Source organism: Lingula anatina, chromosome 2, assembly GCF_051362555.1.
Source record: "Lingula anatina isolate TDL-2025a chromosome 2, LinAna3.0, whole genome shotgun sequence".
Lineage (NCBI taxonomy): Eukaryota > Metazoa > Brachiopoda > Lingulata > Lingulida > Lingulidae > Lingula > Lingula anatina.
In genome coordinates, this window is record NC_141768.1 from 21,960,109 (window position 1) to 21,979,019 (window position 18,911).

Here is an 18,911-nt window from a genome sequence, read left to right on the forward strand (position 1 = left end):
AATGGTGTTTTTGTTTTGTTTTTTGTTTTTTCTTTATTTGTGTGAAACTGATAATTTAAAATGATAAGTTTGTTTTGTGGATATTTGAAGTCTATGCTAGATGGTTTCATAGTTTTAGACTGAAGGAAAGATTTTTTATAAGGCTTCACAGAATATATCACATGCCAATGGTTTTGATCCAGTTCTTGTAAATATAGTGGAACATTTTTGGCATGTATATAATTTTCAGTTTTTGCCTACTGTAGGTGAAAAATGCTAAAAAATGCTACTACATATGATAGGATGCTTTGATGACATGGTATATGTAAACATGATCCCCATTTTTTCTTTTAATTCCTAAACTTTAGCAGTTTGATTTCATATTCTTGATGCTCTCATGGGTGAAGAAAACAGGTTGTTTTGCGTTACTATCGTTTCCATTTTCAACTTTGGTGCAAAGTATTTTCTCCCATACACGTAATTTATACAAATCATTCAATTATCAGGATTTAAATACCTAAAATGCACTCTGCTTTTCATGAAACAACAATGTGTAAGGAAATCCTGTCATCTGAGCGTGTAATCACAGATGTTATGACCCAATCCTGTTTCGTTTCCTCCAGACTCGCACGACAATGAAACCAAAACTAGCGTGGAGTTTCGTTTCCCTGTTCAGATTTGGACTTGCAGGGACTTAGCGTAAATAGTGGAGATTTCCACTGATGACATTATGACCCGGTCACATGAATATTAGATGAGACTTATTAAATTAGCTATATCTGGTCCCCACTTTTTGGCATGTAACTCACAAAAAAGCGACTTCATGTAATCGCTGTTTAACCTCCGATTCAGGATCGCAGCGTGCTTTCCCAACTCTTTGAAGTTAAGTGTACTAATCCCTAATAATTTTTGTGTGCCTTTGATGGTACATTTTCCCAAATTTATAAATATAAAGCAAAATACAATGTATATTCTAAACAGAAAGTGTGCTCACAAGATCGGCACCAAGTTCAGATTTTGATGCCCATGTCCCAATGTTGTTATCCAATATGGTGGACGTGCAGATATGTAATACTCTTCCTCAGTTACTGTCATATTTATTCTTTTATGTTGTATTTAACCAGATATTTATGTCTCCCCAATCTATACCGACTCAACACTTGAACATGACAACAGTATCAATAAAAGACAAACAGAAGAATGATTGAAATTTGGTCATTGATGGCCACATTTATTGTAATGCCCCTCTGATAAAAGAAATGATGTAAATTAGTAGTTATTAACTACTAATTGTTAACATTGAATAATGTTGAGTAATATCCTTTACATAATGCTTAGGTCTGAAAAATTACATTAATATATAATTCCAAACAAATAGTTCACGTGTCAATTTTTAGGGTTGCAAAGAGGCAGTGGTCTGTTTGGAACAGGTTGGTATAAAGTCTTCGGGAAATCACCAGTCACGTTTGGGCATGAATAGCTTACATGATAGCTTTTATATCTTCTTACATCCATCAGGGACCCCTTCAGGTAACCAAAAGTTTGTGTAGCTACCACATAACATCAGCGCTTTGAAAGGCTTTGCATGTTGGAAGAAAAATATCAAGAACCAGAGATCGTTTTTCTGGGAATTAATGAGAGTGTAACTGTGATTGTCTGGCAGTGTTCACAGCATCAGATCAATACTCTCTTAGACTATCACTGAACTACTTCACTGATATTGCACAAATAGCTGACAAACGGTGCCAGATCTATAGCTGTGTGCTTAAGAAGGATTTATAAACGGTATGTACTGTGAAGGTAAGCATGGCATCCTCACTGTATAATTCCCCATCATTTATATGCTGAAAAGAAGGATACATGTATTAAATGTAGTTTGCTTTTTCATGAACGTCAGGTGTTGATGTCATCCAAGGCTGGTTCTGTACCCAGGTGTAATGACAGCCTTTTCTTATCTTATCATTCCTGTACCATGCCTGTCATTCAATCATTTTCCTTGGTACTGGAGTCAAAGGTATATACTAGTGTATGTTATTACTCACCATCTTAGGTACCTTTACCATTGGGTAATGAACTGAATCAGAACGTATGGATTTATGTTGTGCTGACATCAATTATGGCAGATCCCATATTTTCAGTCACTTTCTGGATAAATATTGGGATACGAGAACCAAGATAACTGGCATTGGTGATTCACTGACAAATATACAGAATACACAGTATTATTTCTCATTAAGATGACTAAATCTCTAAACTGGGCTTTAAGGATTAACTTCTCCATGCTTTGTGGAAGTTCATTTTATCAGATTTTTTAGTATAATTGACTATTGTTATCAAAGAAGGATTTACTTGGAAATCATGATGTGTACAATATGTTCCGTTAACATTTAAAAAAAGATATATAGTGACTTCCTGAAATATTCTGTGTCATATGATGGTTCCTGTGGATGAAGGTTATCACCTTTGGTATAGTGTTCATCCTCTCTGACCCTATAATTGATGGCTGGCAGACATTGATCACAGAGCACTCAAATGCCAACCTGGGTGGCAAACATATGTTGAAACTAAATAAGAGCGCCATACAAACAGAGCTGACATATAGATACATGTATACTACATTGGGTGTTGGGGACACAATTTTTGATTTTTTTGAATGCATCAGAATTTGCTCTTTTTTTTCAGGTCTGATCTTCTAAAAGATAGTGGTGCCTTTTCCCATACATTTTCATGGCATTTATTTCAGTTCTAATCTTTGAAAAGATAATGCCGCCTGTTCCCATACGTTTTCATGGCACACAACTATTTTTCAAAATGTCTCGGATTCAGACACAAACAATGCAGGGCCAAAATTAATATATATATATATATATATATATATATACAAGCAGCAAACATTACCAACATCTAGATATTTACATTGTGTTTGTGAGGTATATGTACCATGCAAAATCCAACATTCAACCATATCTTCTTTAAAATAGATACAGGTATCATACATACCAACATTTATTGTCCTGATGAGTTAAAGGCATCAAATATACCAACTTTGAAAAACAGTACAGTGTCTGTATGAGAGCTACAGGCCCAAGGTAAGGCCCAAGGTAACATACATATATAATTCCAACATTAAAACATCTTCATTCTCTTGAGAGGTCTTGGCAGCAAACATATTCCAACAGAACATCTTCATTGTCTTGGTGAGGCAAAGGCACAATACTATAATTCCAACATTAAAACATCTTCATTCTCTTGAGAAGCACACGCAGCATACATATTCCAACAGAACATCTTCATTGTCTTGGTGAAGTACAGGCACAATACATAATTCTAACATTAGAACAACTTCATTCTCTTGGTGAGGTACAGGTACCATACAAATTCCAACAGAACATCTTCATTGTCTTGGTGAAGTACAGGCACAAAACATAATTTCAACATTAGAACATCTTCATTCTCTTGGTGAGGTACAGGTACCATACAAATTCCAACAGAACATCTTCATGGTCTTGGTGAGGTGCAGGCACCATACATAATTTCAACATTAGAACATCTTCATTCTCTTGGTGAGGTACAGGGGAAATACATATTCCACCAGAACACCTTCATTCTCTTGGTGAGGTGCAGGCACAATACATAATTCAAACATTAGAACATCTTCATTCTCTTGGTGAGGTACAGGGGAAATACATATTCCACCAGAACACCTTCATTCTCTTGGTGAGGTGCAGGCACCATACATAATTTCAACATTAGAACATCTTCATTCTCTTGGTGAGGTACAGGTACCATACAAATTCCAACAGAACATCTTCATCGTCTTGGTGAGGTACAGGCACCATACATAATTTCAACAACATCTTCATTCTCTTGGTGAGGTACAGGTACCATACAAATTCCAACAGAACATCTTCATCGTCTTGGTGAGGTGCAGGCACCATACATAATTTCAACATTAGAACATCTTCATTCTCTTGGTGAGGTACAGGGGAAATACATATTCCACCAGAACACCTTCATTCTCTTGGTGAGGTGCAGGCACCATACATAATTTCAACATTAGAACATCTTCATTCTCTTGGTGAGGTACAGGGGCAATACAAATTCCAACAGAACATCTTCATTGTCTTGGTGAGGCACAGGCACAATACATATTCCAACATTAGAACACCTATTTCTCTTGCTGAGGTACAGATACTACATATGAGGGGAAGTCAAAAAATATTCTGAGATAAATTGAAATACTGTTTACCTAAGTAGTTAGCACACTGAACTGGGTAGTGTGATGTCCTGTATTCAGTCTCCTGCAGTGTTGAGTCTTTTTCATAAAAAATCCGTACCTATATGCACCATTTCGGAGGTCAATATGATCTGATATTGTTCTGCACATGACTGCTTTCAACCAATCGGTGAGCTTCAAAATCTGTGATCATGTAACATTGCATCAAAATTTACAAAAAAAAAAAAAAAACTATATTGTGCACTAGCATCATTATTTTCTGCTTTGTGTCTGTATATTTGACAGCTTTGCTGCTTTGTTTATTTTTTTTTAATTAAGTTTTTCTTTCAGTTTGCCTCGGAACTTTTTGGCCTACCTGTTGGACACATGGACTTAATATATTCCAATGCAGATTGTTGGTGCTTTCAGTTAGAAATTTTGATTGTGTGATATATTTGATATATATGTACCTGGATCTTAACCTTGTGATAGTGGTATTGCTACCACTAAAAATTTTGATACCACCTAATTGTTCAACTTGTAGACTCTTAAGGATGCTTTGGCCTGTGTCTTTGTCTAAAAAAAGAATAAAATCAAAACTGCTGACCAGGCAACACATGTTGAAAGGCAAAACAGATAAATTATTTGTGGCAAAGTGCATGCTCTTGTTAGAATCATGTTGAACATGCTATGTGTAAAATGATTAAATACAGACACCCAGATATGGATCATGTATTGAGGTTATTATTATTATTATTATTGGTAGCTGTTTAAGAAAACAATTTTGTGTAGAGTATTTTGTAGGGGATAGAATTGTGTGCCTACACGACTGGTTTTTTTAGGAAAATAAGTGAAGCATCAAAAAATGTGATCAATATAGAAGAGTGAGCCTTCAACATAAATTTTTGTCTGTACCATTGAATAAGTTTCATAAGAGTGAAAAATTGATCAGAATGATTGAGCATTTCAATTCATAAAATAAGCACAATTAGACTTTGACTTGTCAGTTCACTTGTCATTCACTTATGAACCACATATTTGCCTGGAATAAGGAACACAAAACATAAACATGTCCATTGCTGTATGGCAATATGTAAAGGACCCTTTTAACACGTTACACTTATCTGTATCAAAATGCTTTGAGAGAGTGACAACTTTATTCTCTGGTTATTGCGTAAGAGAGTCACCTAAAGCAGCCCTTGCACTTGACAAAAGTAGTTTACCAGATTTGTTCTGATTGGTCCAAACAGTTATAGTTGGAAGCAAACTTTTTGATCATCATGGTATTGGACAATGCCGACTGTGTTTCTTGACAATAACTTATGATTATTGGAGAAAAAGGGGCACTGGAAGTTTGTACACATCAAAAGTCTGCAAAAAGTACTTACTTTTGGTATGTATTTTTAAACTAAGAAAGTGGAGTCTCAGGAAAATTCTTTGTCTCATTTAAAAAAAATATATTATTTCAAGACAATGCTATGAAGTTTTATAAATATATATCAATAAATAGATATCATTAATTCAAAGATATCAATTACTAGTAAGTGATTATTGAATTTTAAGTTTTTGGCATTTTTATTATTCAGAAGATATATATTTTCCAAAGTATATGCATGACACAAACTTTCATTTTTGGCCATTCAGATTTGCATATAGAATCTGTAACTATCAAAAAGAGTGAAATTTATGTTGGGTGGCATGCTGAACTTAAAGCTATGGCAAAACATCTTGACAGTTTGACATTTTCTCAAGAAATTTCTGCTTTCTGTATATTTGATATGTCTGTTGGTTTCTGAGTGGGACTACCTTAGGAGAACTAATTGTACATTGTAACCGCAAGTTTTGCCAGGAGAGCAGATAATGGTTGAGTTCACATTTCCAAAATGCATGGTTAGAACTTTCATGATTTTTTTATGATCATTACAATAAGCTTGAAAAAAAAGCTCCCCCAAATAAATAATTATACATACCTTGAAAATAGATTTTAATGAATGATAGACTTATAAATGCATGTATGATTCATCATAGATGATTTTGTATTTTCCATGATAAATTGTCATCACAAATAATCTTATTTCAAATAAGAAACTAGTCAGGGGCCTCAAATTTTAAATAGTTATTCAACATGGAGTCGATGTCATTTGTGATAATTTTTTTTTTTCATTTTTTTTTTTTTGACTCTTCTCCTTTAAGTTATGCTATATGCATGTAATCTCTCCAATTGTTGCAAGGAACTATTCTCCCAGCTGAGCCCTGGGAATTGCTGAATTAGATGTGATATTTACTGAACATGACAAATTACTTCCTTACATGTGTTGCCCACAATTAAATGACCATGGCATGAAATTAATGGCCATATGACTTCCTTTAAATGTGGTAATGGTTGCAAATGGTTGGAAATGTTGGAAATAATTTTCTATTATTGTGATTATTAAACTTTTCCTAAATATTTAACTAGGAATTAAAATGTCTTGAGCATCACCAATGCTTTATATCAGTCTATAATATTTAAATGACATTTCAGAAAGTGCGAAGGGGTCTAGGGTTTTAGTTTTGTTGGAGATGGCTTCATAGCTTTTCTGATATTATTCTGGCAGTGATTACTATTTGGTAGGAAAATAAACATATGTATAGGGAATGATGATCTTGATCCCTTTGATCTGATGATAAAGCACAATTTAGACCAGTGGCAGGCAGTTTGGTTTTCCTAGCCTTTTCAAGACTAGGATCAGTGGAGTTTTCCAGAAACAGTTAAGGTGAGCCATTAGTATGTGGTGGGGTATGAAATGATCTGAACTCGTAAGAGATGCTGAGACTCAAACAAATATTGCTGCACAAGAGGATTTAGGTTTTTCTCACCTCCATCCTTGTTAGTTTCAAACTAATTACTTTCATTCGTGTTTGTTTGAAAAAGTATGGCCTAATTGGTTTTACTAGTTCAAGGTTTTATTGGGTGTGATCTTGTTTTCTTTGACTTTCCCACAGAGGTTGACCTTTTTGTGCTGACCAATAATGTGTATCAAAAAACGTAAAGCTTTTTATCTTACAACAGAAACTGCTTTCTTATTCTTTATTGCAAAGAAAGTAGTGATTGTAATGAATTAGTCATATGTCATATTAAAGCAGTCGTTCTGGTTTTAACCATGTATGTTCATTTATAGATAGTAGGTCTTTGATATAATGTACATGCATGGTACAAGGTTTTATCATAGATAAACCACTTTGGCACCTGAAAGGCACATCTATAGGTAAATTGATGTTGCAGATTGTGTTGGCAACAGTGTAACATGTCAAACAAGTGTGTGTGTGTGTGTGTGTGTGTGTGTGTGTGTGTGTGTGTGAACAACACCAGTGACAGCTCTTGTTTTTCTTTACTACATTGTTTTTAAATATGGTGGCATTTCCTAGATGGGTAGATGGAATATTTAGAATTGAACAGAAATGCCTACAAACTAATACCACTGATGTCCAAGTATATACCTGTGTGTGTATGATTTGTTTTGCTGAGCTAAAGCCCACCCTTTGAACAGTGGTTAGATATTTCAGTAAAATGAGCTCCCTTTTAAGGTTATCTTTTCCTAAGTTATGAATCAAAATTGGTTTCGATCTTTTCTCTGATACATCATATTGGTTATCATATTGGTTTCGGGAATATGTTCAATATTTCATCTCTTTCCATGAGAAATTTGTCTCAATTTATCTTTTCTGTGCATAGATGATGTTGCTTAAATTGGCCTCTAAGCTTCCATAAACTATTTCTTCTACACTTTATGTAGAAGGGCAGCAATGAGGTTCTTTCTTTCATTAATAAACATGGAATATTGAGGATGAGCCCTTGTTCTATCCATTTCTTGTTTCGGCATATTGACAGGAAGTGACTATAACAGACAAAAAAGTACATTATGGCATGGAAGAATAAAGATACAATTTAAGCACTGCAATATTATATTGTAATATGCTATGTCATGGGTTAATTTTATATTGGTAAATTGAAGGTCTTACAAAAAATGTTGACCAATAACATCATTGCATCCAACTTCTTGACCAATCAGAAAAATAGAAAACATTTGATCATAAATGCTGCATTCACATCGAGAAGAGCCGAGGCTCTACAAAGCCGAGAACTAAATATGGTGGACGTACATGAAAGGAAAACCGCCTAATCCTTTAGGGGTCTCTCCGCCTCTCACACGCCTCCCCACGTGTCGTCCCAATGGAGCCGAGATTTAATGACTGTACCCCGACTGTACCGCCTTATTTAGTTCTCGGCTTTGTAGAGCCTCGGCTCTTCTCGATAAGAATGCGGCCTAAGATGGCAATGTCCAATGATAGTATTGTTGCAACTCTTGTGACGACATTGACATTCTGGTTTAGGTAATATAATATAATATAATATAATATAATATAATATAATATAATATAATATAATATAATATAATAAAACAATGATAGACTTTGACTGAGGCCAATATGCTGATTTTCAGACATCTGATAAGTGATAAATGATTCTATATGATATAATTCTTATTTTTCATAAAAAATTCAAACAGATAATTAGATTTGGATTTGAAAAGTTGACAGGTCAATGCTTTGTTTAAATCTTATTTATAACTCAAAAAATGGGTTTTGCATTCGTCTTAAGGATTGTTACTAAAGTTGGCTATGTTTATATATTATTGATAAGATGAGATTTTCTCAATCTGCTGGGTACAGCTAAACAAGTTTAACTGGGCTACTATTGCTAGAAAATTATCCCCTTGAGGTAAACCATTCTTAAGGCAGTTACACAGATTTTCTTATTGATCCTCCCACGTGTCAGACTAAATCTCTACTGAAGTGGTGTGGTGTGAATGAACAGGTCCAGTATAAAATGAATGCGTATTTTTAAACATAGCTGATGTCTTGTAACTTAGTGTATAATCAAAAAAGATTTAAAGGAATTTAGAGGAGATTTGGGCAAAAATAATGGCAGACAAAATTAGAAAAATTTGTGACTGAAAATAATTAATATTTCAAGAGGCATGAAGCTGACAAAATTTTCAAAATTATGTTGCTAGTGCAACAGCAAATAGTAGCTGAGAGAAAATATCTACAGATATTGTATGGTTGCTTTAACTGAAGTTTTGTTGTATTAATTGACCATTTTTTTCCAATCACTTTTGCACCTTGTGTGTATTGCTGGTGACATTCCCAGACCATACCTGAAGAGTTGCTCCCTTATCACTGAAAAGTTAACCCCAATTCTCACAGATTCTTGCATGTTTTCTAGTCTCTTGTGATGTGACAATGTGCTGACCACATCAGTATAAGACCAGGTTTTTCAGAAAATCTGTGCAAAGGGGACATTTTGGGCAAAGTAAAAAAAGAAACAATAGTATCAGAGGGTTAGGCTGTAAATGAAGTTTGACATACTTTTTTGTCATCTTTGTCTTTAATGAATCACAGAAATAAAGTGAGGCATGTTTAGGTAATTGAATTTTATCTCAGCATCCACTTGAAAAAGAATAGGTATGATATCTTTAATTTTTCCTGGGAAATTGAATGAACATTTTAATATTGAACTAAACATTTTAATAATAGAATAAACCTTTGAACACTTGCCTTTGGTTTTGACAGGCATTTTGTTAATTTCTCTTCTGTCTTTCTCCAAAGCAATGAAAATGATCCAAACCATGATATTTTTTCCTTTGGATAAATGAAACCTGAAAGTTAAACAAAAAACCTTATCCTGTTCATATTTTTTGTTTTATTTTGTTTTGTTTTTTACATTCGGTAAGTTTCCAAAGAATGTTTGATACTTTTGATCTGGTTACAAGAGTTTTTCAGTTTTTAACAAAAAAAATATCTGCAGTCCTCCCTACAGAAATGCAGACAGTTCCCTTGGTGGTAAACTTAACACATGCAACATGTTTTGATAGACTTTTTCAATACCTTTTTATATAAGACAAATTTCAAAACTCAATATTGAACAATAATATGGAGTATGTGTGTTCATTATCATAGTCATGCAGGGAGACAACAAATCAAGTTAAGCTGTTTCAGGCATCTTACCACTTAGTAAAAGGGGATGCCATATGTGATGAAATAGGAATTAGGTTTCATCTGTCATGTCATTAACACCCAGGGAAGTTTGTTTTGTTCAAGTATTTTCACTAATATAGGTTTGGTTGAAAATTTTCCAGGAAAAACACTGATTGGTAACTGGTTGAATAATGAAAGAAAATGAAGACTGCTGTTTAAGAACTTATTCAGAACTGAATTTAGTGCAATATGGTCTGGTATTGTTGCGGTCTTCCTTTTGAAACTTTTTGTATTTGGAAAACAAGAAGATCTGTCATTTGTGAATTATTCATACAAAGCTTTTTTATGCAGTGTACAATAGAAGAAAATTGCATTCAGTAAATGCATCTTAGACAAAAGAAATAGATTTATTCCAATTGTTTAGCAGTGGAGAATTCAATTTTAATTAGCTGTGGCCACCTTCTTTTTAAGGCTTGTAAGGCAAAATTGGTGTCATACGGTGACAAAGCTTTTCAAATTGCAGCACCTAGAGCATGGAATTATTTACCCATCAAACTTAGACAACAGGACATTTTAAAAAGGAACTTAAAACCTACCTTTTTAAGCAATATTATTTTTTAATTCTTGTAAGAATACTTTTTACGTATAATTGTTCTTAGTTCATAGTTTTAATTTTCACCTCTTATCCATTTTATATATCTATATTTTTACCTTTAACATTTTTTCTATTATCATTTTCCTTCTATTCATCTTATGACCATTTTTTTTCGTTTTAATTGTGAATTTTATAAATTCTGTAAAGTCTTTTGAACATATTTTGGATTTTAGAGTAAAAAAAAAAAAAAAAAAAATAATAATAATAATAATAATAATAATTATTATTATTATTATTATTATTATTAAAAGGAAATGATTATTGTCTGATGACAATTATGAAGATGCAGAATTGCTCTAATAATATAATGGCATATCATGGTGCAGATTTGATCATTTGATCATCTGCAAAAAATATAAGATGCAGTTATATAGGACAATATCATTGTCCAGAAATTCCCCCAATTTTTTATTTATCATTTATTTATTTATTATTATTATTTTGGTAAAAAAAGAAAGGGTTCATTGTTTTCTTTATTCAGTGTCATGCTCTCTTTACGTCACCTTTAGAATATTTGTCCATCCTGTCAGGAGATGTGTTGGAAAACGGAAATTAAAGCCCAACCATCTAGCCTTGGTGATTGTTATCATTATCTGTGCTGAGAGTTCTGCAGGTGCTCTCAGCTTTAGCAGCATCTAGGATAATTTGGCCCTAGTTAATTGCTTGGAAAAATACATTGTGAAAAGGTGAAACATTGTTGCCTGTGAGGACCTGGCATGCATATGTACCATTGTCTGAGATGGGCCAAATCGGGTATGAAATTCTTTTTTTTTTTTTAAGACTCAGGTGTCAGGTTGAAAGCTAGGTGACAATGTATTGAAAATATCTAAAGATTTTAAAGATATTCTTGATTTACACTTGAAATAGCTTATCAAATTAATTCCAATGCTGTTTTCTGTGTTTTCATTTATTACATATGTTAAAGTTTTACTATTTATAGCAGTACTTTGAGGAAAAAAATGCTGGACCACAATAATTTCACATTTTAATGTGGAATACAATTTAGAGTCATGTCAGGATATACATGTATAAAGAGATACAAAGTTGAGTGTATTTATTTAAGCCCTGATGCTGGGCAATAAAACTAAGAACTAATAATTTTTTTTAATCACACAAAAATAATTTATTAGTTGAATCTCCAAATGTAGAACAAGAAGATTGGTTTAACCCTTTTCATTTGGGATACGAGTGCGATGGTATTAATTTTCATACAGCACCAGACATAGTGGAGATGCTTGGTCTGGTTTCATAGTGTGATGACAGCATGCAAAAAAATTTGATTTCAGTCATTTCTCACATGTGACATATGTATGTAATTTTTTCTTTGATTGGTACAGTTAAGTTTTTAATGTCCACAGGTTGCCAGATCTATTTCAGAACTGAAATTATAGATTGAGGGTTTCGTTTATAAATGTAAGTGCAAGTAGTTTGGTTTGGTAGCAATTTCTGTGCCAACTGTTTCCAAGAACTTTTAAAGAGGTGCAGGTTTTTTTCCCAGGTATACAGAGTAGTTTTTACCCAAGTCCAGGAATCATGTGATGTGTGATGTAGTGAGCTGATAATGACCCATATACCTACAAAAAGATCATTATTTCTGATACTTCCATCATCTGATACTTCCATCACATTGCGTTTATAGACTGGAGAAGCACCATTTGTGCCACTTGTGGCAGAAGAAAGGTTTCTGTTTTTCAGACATTTCATCAGGATTCATCCCTGTACTTGCTTTTAGAGATGCTGCATTGGTTTCAGAACAAGTGTCATGCTTCTTGTTGATCAGCAATGACAGTTTGATTGGAGTATTATTGTACCACAGGATATTATCACAGAACTCTGAAAGAAGGAAATAAACATCTTTTGTTTCAATTTTTTGTCATGCACCTTTTTCATTCATTTACATTATTATTATTGGAAATACTACTATGTGATTATAAAGAAAAATCAGAAGAGATCTTTGAAAATGTAGGGCAATATTATCTCATATCTCTGACTACTTAGAGAGGATCATGTGTCAGGAACAGTTCAGATCCTAATGCCTCTAATACGGTCGTGATTGTGACACTGATTAAAGCCTCTGTTTGGCTTATAACCTAAAAATCTGATCAGTTTCAATCCACCCATTATTTGCTTCACTTTCAGCTCAAATAACTACTCGGAGCTAATTAGGAAACCCAGATAAAAGGATGTAATGCTGAAAACTTTCAATAGCTACAAGCTTGTAAAATTAATCATTCAGTCTAATTTCTTGATATTTGTTTTACTAAAAAATTAAGTTATACAATAGTATGTAAATTTCATACAAGATGCACATGCCAATTATTTATTTTACACTTTCAGATGAACCGTCCAATCCAAGTGAAGCCTGCAGACAGTGAAAGTAGAGCAGGTATGTGTTACTAGATTGGATGTTACAATGTCGACAATGGCACTCAGTTATTCGAACTTGCAATGACACTGAAATGAACATAATTCAAGTAGTTTCACAACGATTGCTTCTGGGTTTACCATGTGCTCAGCAATAAGATGCCATTAAAATAACCTCAGGCCTATCCAACTACTAGACTCGGCACTGAATGATCCCGAATTCACTGATAGATCAGACCACACTACCTGTTTTCAAGGTGTGTGTCAGCACGCATTTCACAGTATCATACCTCGGAACAAATTTTGAGATGAGATGCACTACTTTCATATCACATCACATACTAGGCAAGAGCAGTGTAGCTTCTGATACTTCGAAGAACGTACTGATGCACACCTTGAAAACGGGTAGTGTGGACCGGTGAATTCAGGATCCTTTGGTGCCGAGTCTGGTAGTTGGGTAGGCCTGAACCTCATCTGCATTAATTGTTGGAAACAGCCACATGATTTGTTTCCTACTTTAGATGTAGTGATTAAGTTCTTGTAACTGAGTACAAAGTGATTTCAGAAAAATTTTGTTGTAGAGGCACCCACAGTATTTTAATCCTCTATTTAACAAATTTTCCTGGATATTTTAGCACTTTTCATGTAATCACCAATGGATGCCAAATCCAAAACCATTTACAAAATCCCAATCCAAAGGCTCGTTTTTGCATTCTAGTTCTTATATTTTTAATCATAATGGGGATAGAGACTGGTATATTTTACTTTTGCTTGAAAGAATTTAGGACTCAAAAACAGGTTTATAGATCATAACTTACCATACAGATTAGGGTAGGGTTTACCTTCAAGTTGGTAAAACTGGGAAAATTGCTGAAGTTTCCAGGATTTTATCACTATATCAAGGTTTAATTCACATTGTATGTCTTTCACATTCTATCTGGTAAAGAACAAAGGTATTCTACCTGCAAGCCAACCTGTACTACCTTTTTGGTTTTTGACCTTGCACCTACTCATGGCTTGCAATTCTTCTCCCTTCAAATTTCTATAATTACATGAATTTTCCAAATGACTCACTTTTTCTTATGTTTAATTTTTTGCAACTTATCATACCCAGACACAACAGTATACTATCTGACGCACACAGGGTCACTATCTTTTTTAACATTTATTTCTTTTTTTAACATTTATTTGAAGAATTACTTATAAAACATTTTTTCAAATAAAATGATTAATATATGTTGCTGGAATTTATATAGTAATTACCACATATTTATTTATTAGTGTATTGAATGGCACCCAGTGGTTGAAGTTAACATACATTTATTTCTATTCTTTTTTTAAATTTGAAATATCTATAGAAAGGATCCTTATGAATGCTTTCTTTTTGTACTGGAAATGAAATAAGATAACTATTTTGAATGGTACTTCTTTTAGCAGGTCTGATACACAAATATAGTGATGATTTAGGTCAGTGGAATATTTGTATTTTATTTGAAAGACATGCATCATTTTATAAAGGTTTTTTGCTTAAGTTGGTAAAAGTGTTTGCAGTAGATTCTCCTCTCTTGTTTCTCCATTGCTTCTGGGTGAGAAATGTGATAGTTGTGATACAACAAAAAAAGCTCTGATTGTGCTGAACATTCTTGGTAGATAAGAAGTACTGTAAATATTTGTGCAACATTTCATTAAATATAGAATGTTTAAAAGGTTTAAGGTAGATAGTTATAGAGAGTTGGTTTTAAAATGAAAAAGAAAATACTCTATCACCTTTAAAAAGAAGTATATTCTTGCAAATAATGAGCTCAGGGAAAATAATTAAGTACAAGCTCAGCTTATTGTTTGCAAGGATAATTGGGAGAAATCAACAGTTCCCATGTCATTTCATAAGCTCTGACAGGGAAATATCTGCCACTGTCACATGTGTCTCATTATCATTGACTTGTTTTCCTGTAGAAGCTGCAATTAAGGAAAGGATTTGAAATATTAGAAGGAACAGAGGATGTTAGGTTTCAATCTTTTGAGACTTCACATACTAGGTTAATCATCACTATATCAGGTCAAAATATTTTTCAACATAGAGTTTTTAATGAAACAGGCAAAAGAAATCACATTATAAGCAACTGTACTTGTTTGGGTCAATGATTCTATATATAGCATACAACTGTAAAATGTGTTCCACTATTACTAATCAGCAGAAAATACCAACTGATTCAGTTATTCAATCTTATTTTCACCAAACAAATATTTACATATAGGTTGCGATGTGATGAAATTATGACAATGAGAAGGGGAAAAAAGAATTTAGCAAGAAGGCCCATGTGTGCGTATATAACCTAGCATAATCATAAACGTGTTCTCTCACTGGGCTTTAAGAGCAGTCTGACTGCAATCTTTTGTTATCAGGTGGAATCTTAATTTGTATAGATGCTTGCATCTTTGTCCTTGGCTGAGGATGATGACCTGTGCTAGAAAACACACTTTATTCCTGAATCAATAGATTGTCTGACTTGTTTCCTTGGATGCCTTAGGAGAGATATAATTTTATCTGAATATATAGTTCTGATTGTGGAGGCAATATTATAACAGTTGGAAAATAGATTTCTAAAAATTTTGAACCAATGAAGCAAGACATTTCAGTCATTATGGCATCGGAATCTGAGCTTTGGAAGTTACGATGTCAACGTTGGGTCTGCCATATGATTTAGGCCCTTTAATGAAGGAGTCAAAGTCCATGTTACATTGGTTAAAATAACATGTTGAGTCACATAAGAAATGATTTACTTTTTACCATGAATTTCTTATTACTTTCTGTATATTTTGTGCAAGATTTCTAGTGAAATAAATTTTGTTATATGATTAATTTTCAAATGTTTTTTCAGTGGTCAAATTGATAAAATGAATGAACAATCCTTTTATTTGCTGCCTTATTAAGTCCTTCTTTCCTTCATTTTATTTCATTATTAAACTTTTGAGGTTTTTCTTGTACACATTGAATCTCCAAAATTTGTACTCCTGAGTCTGCTACAGTCTCTCTAGATCTGTTGTTGTCTCTGCCAAATTTCACATCATCGTAGTCCCATTCTGGAATAATTGTGGTAATTACAACTTAAACAGGCCTTATAAATGGATAAAGCATTTACTAACACAAACTGCAGATCTTTTAGCACGTCCATATTAACCACAAAACCCATGAATTAACCAACACACTGTACAATTATTTAACACCAACAAAGCGATACCTAGCACTAACATTCATCTGCTCTGGTAGTGCTGGTTAATTTGTGGGTTATGTGGTAAATATGGGTGTTAGTGCTAAAAGATCTGTGGGTAGTGTTAGTAAACGCCTAATCAGTTTATAAGGCCTGTTAAAGGGATATTTCCATAGAGTTTTTCATAATTTTCACGAGAATAATACTGAAGAGTATAAATTTGTATCTTTGTTCACTTGCGTTTTAGCAATACAATAAAAGTGGATCAGTGAAAATATGCTTTTTAACAACAGAAAAAAATGGAAACTTAAATTGTCACTATATATATATATATATATATATATATATATATATATATATAGTGATTATCACATCCATTGCAGTTCCTGTCAGTTGAAGTTCAACTCCATAGAATATTGTTGAATGCAGTAGTGGTGGAGTAAGCTAGGGATCCCAGCTGCTATTGCATCACGTTATTATTCAGTTCAATACTTGCTGTCATATACAATCGCCAAATTCTGCAGGACATCTTTATCAGAAGTAACCAGATTATAAGTCAGTTGAGAGCACCTGCTGAGTGCATTTCTATGCTACATCACTAAAGGACCAACTTTTTGTAAAGCTCATCATTTACTGTAATTTATCCCCACTTCCAGTAAAGAAAATTGCTAGCCTTTCACATTTGAGTGTTTTCCTAGCCACTTAGAGCTGATATAGTGAAATTTAAATGAAATTTTAAGATATTTTGTATTATTTGTCACATTATTATGATGAAAATAATTAAAATATGAAATTAGGAATTTGGTGAAACTGTGTATATATGCTTCTCTTTATTCCTTGGGGCAAAAATTAGGGTTACACATAGAGTTTCATCCTAAAAAAATGGATGGCCAAGAAGTGATGTGAAACAAAGTTTTCATTTTTCCTGTACAATTCACAATTTTTTCCCATTGAAAAGATCAAGTAATTACTGTAATTATATATGGCTGCAGGTCCACACAGAATTAGATTTTATTTTCTCTTAATAATGTGAAATCATACTGCTGGATAAAACAGAACATTCACTCTCTCATTTTGTAGGCCTGGATGGACATTTGCCATCCTGCATGACCAACGTATCTTAACTTTTTTTCAATACAGGATCATGCAAATCAAACCATCTTTTCTAAGTCCCCATGCTGGACTAACTCAGGAACTCGTATCTAGCGGCATGCTCACTGCATGTGTTGTTGATTCCCATGGCACAGAATGTCTGTCTCATGTCAGAAGCTGATGGAACCAAGTAATTCCTGGGGGTAATTATAGCCAGCCATTTATTCAATAGACACATGTAAGAGTTTTAATGGAATTGAAGTTCTGTGTTTTATGTATGTGGGCAGCAGTAGAAAAGAAATTAGCACCCAGGAAGCTATCGCAAAATATTCAATTGAGTGAAAGTGTTTTTATTGGGTTGTCTCACTAGTTAGTTGTCTGACATTCATGTATAAGGGCCTGAATATTCTCAAAATGTCAGCATAATGATAAGTAGTGGATACTTATGACAAGCATGTAATTTTAACTCATAACTCTTAAAACATTTAAATTTTATTAAAATAATAAGAAAAAATGCCCTCCTGTAGTCTAATTGTGTAAACTCGTGAATGAATGAGAATTTTGTTTAGAATACACATACATGTACTATTGCTATAGACTGTTGTGCAAGAGGGGTGTGAAGTAACCACACTTGGCCAGTGGGACGGAGGATCAATGCTATCAGCTTAACAACTTTAATCAATATTTTCTTTCACCAACACAATTTCCATGATTGCAGATATACCACTTAAGTGTTGTTAACATGTTCAACCTGGCAGTGCACCAAGATTTGTTGTCATGGAACAATAGTTTGGGAAGGAAAGACACTGGTCTAAGTAGGAGAAATGCTTTACGTGAAAAATTAATATAAACTGATTTGCAGAGATAAGTTAAATTATCAAAAAATGTTTCAGAACAGTGACATCCACAATGCAAATACTGTACTTGTATCAGGCATATAATATGTAAAAGGCATTAATGGCCACAGCCTAATGTATATTGAACAAACTTCAGGTTAAAAAATCTACACCTACATGCATGGACGTAAATTGTGTGTTGTTTTGATTGAAGAGGCAATTGTTTCCCCAGGGCCACTGTGTGCAGCAGGATTTATTTCAAACCTAAAAGCTTATCAAATTGAATCAGAGGCTCTATCTGAAAATGGATTATTGATTTTTGTTGGGAGTAAATTAGGACATGGAAAGATAGTTCCTGCATTCAGATAGCTAAAGATGTTACATAAAACTGAGAATGGAGAACTTAAAATACAAAGAAGCACAGGTAGCAAATGTACGTGTGTGATTCACTTATTTATAATTTTTGTCCCCATGGCAATTTATTTATACACAATATGAATTTAATCCGTCTAGCTGTAGACACTCAAATTCTGCATTAC

General features: G+C 33.6%; 1 protein-coding gene across 12 annotated transcripts in view; it reads left to right on the forward strand.

The window, feature by feature from the left end:
* LOC106172442 (CUGBP Elav-like family member 3-A) overlaps positions 1–18,911 on the forward strand; it is an 82,576-nt gene that overhangs the window by 23,225 nt on the left and 40,440 nt on the right. For all 12 annotated transcript variants that reach the window (XR_015332778.1, XM_087003943.1, XM_087003945.1 and 9 more), the window contains exon 3: positions 13,209–13,257. Coding sequence is in view for 11 of the 12 variants with exons in the window: in XM_087003943.1 (XP_086860069.1) it covers positions 13,209–13,257 (49 nt within the window). In the remaining variant the exon portion in view is untranslated. The remainder of the gene's footprint in view (positions 1–13,208; positions 13,258–18,911) is intronic.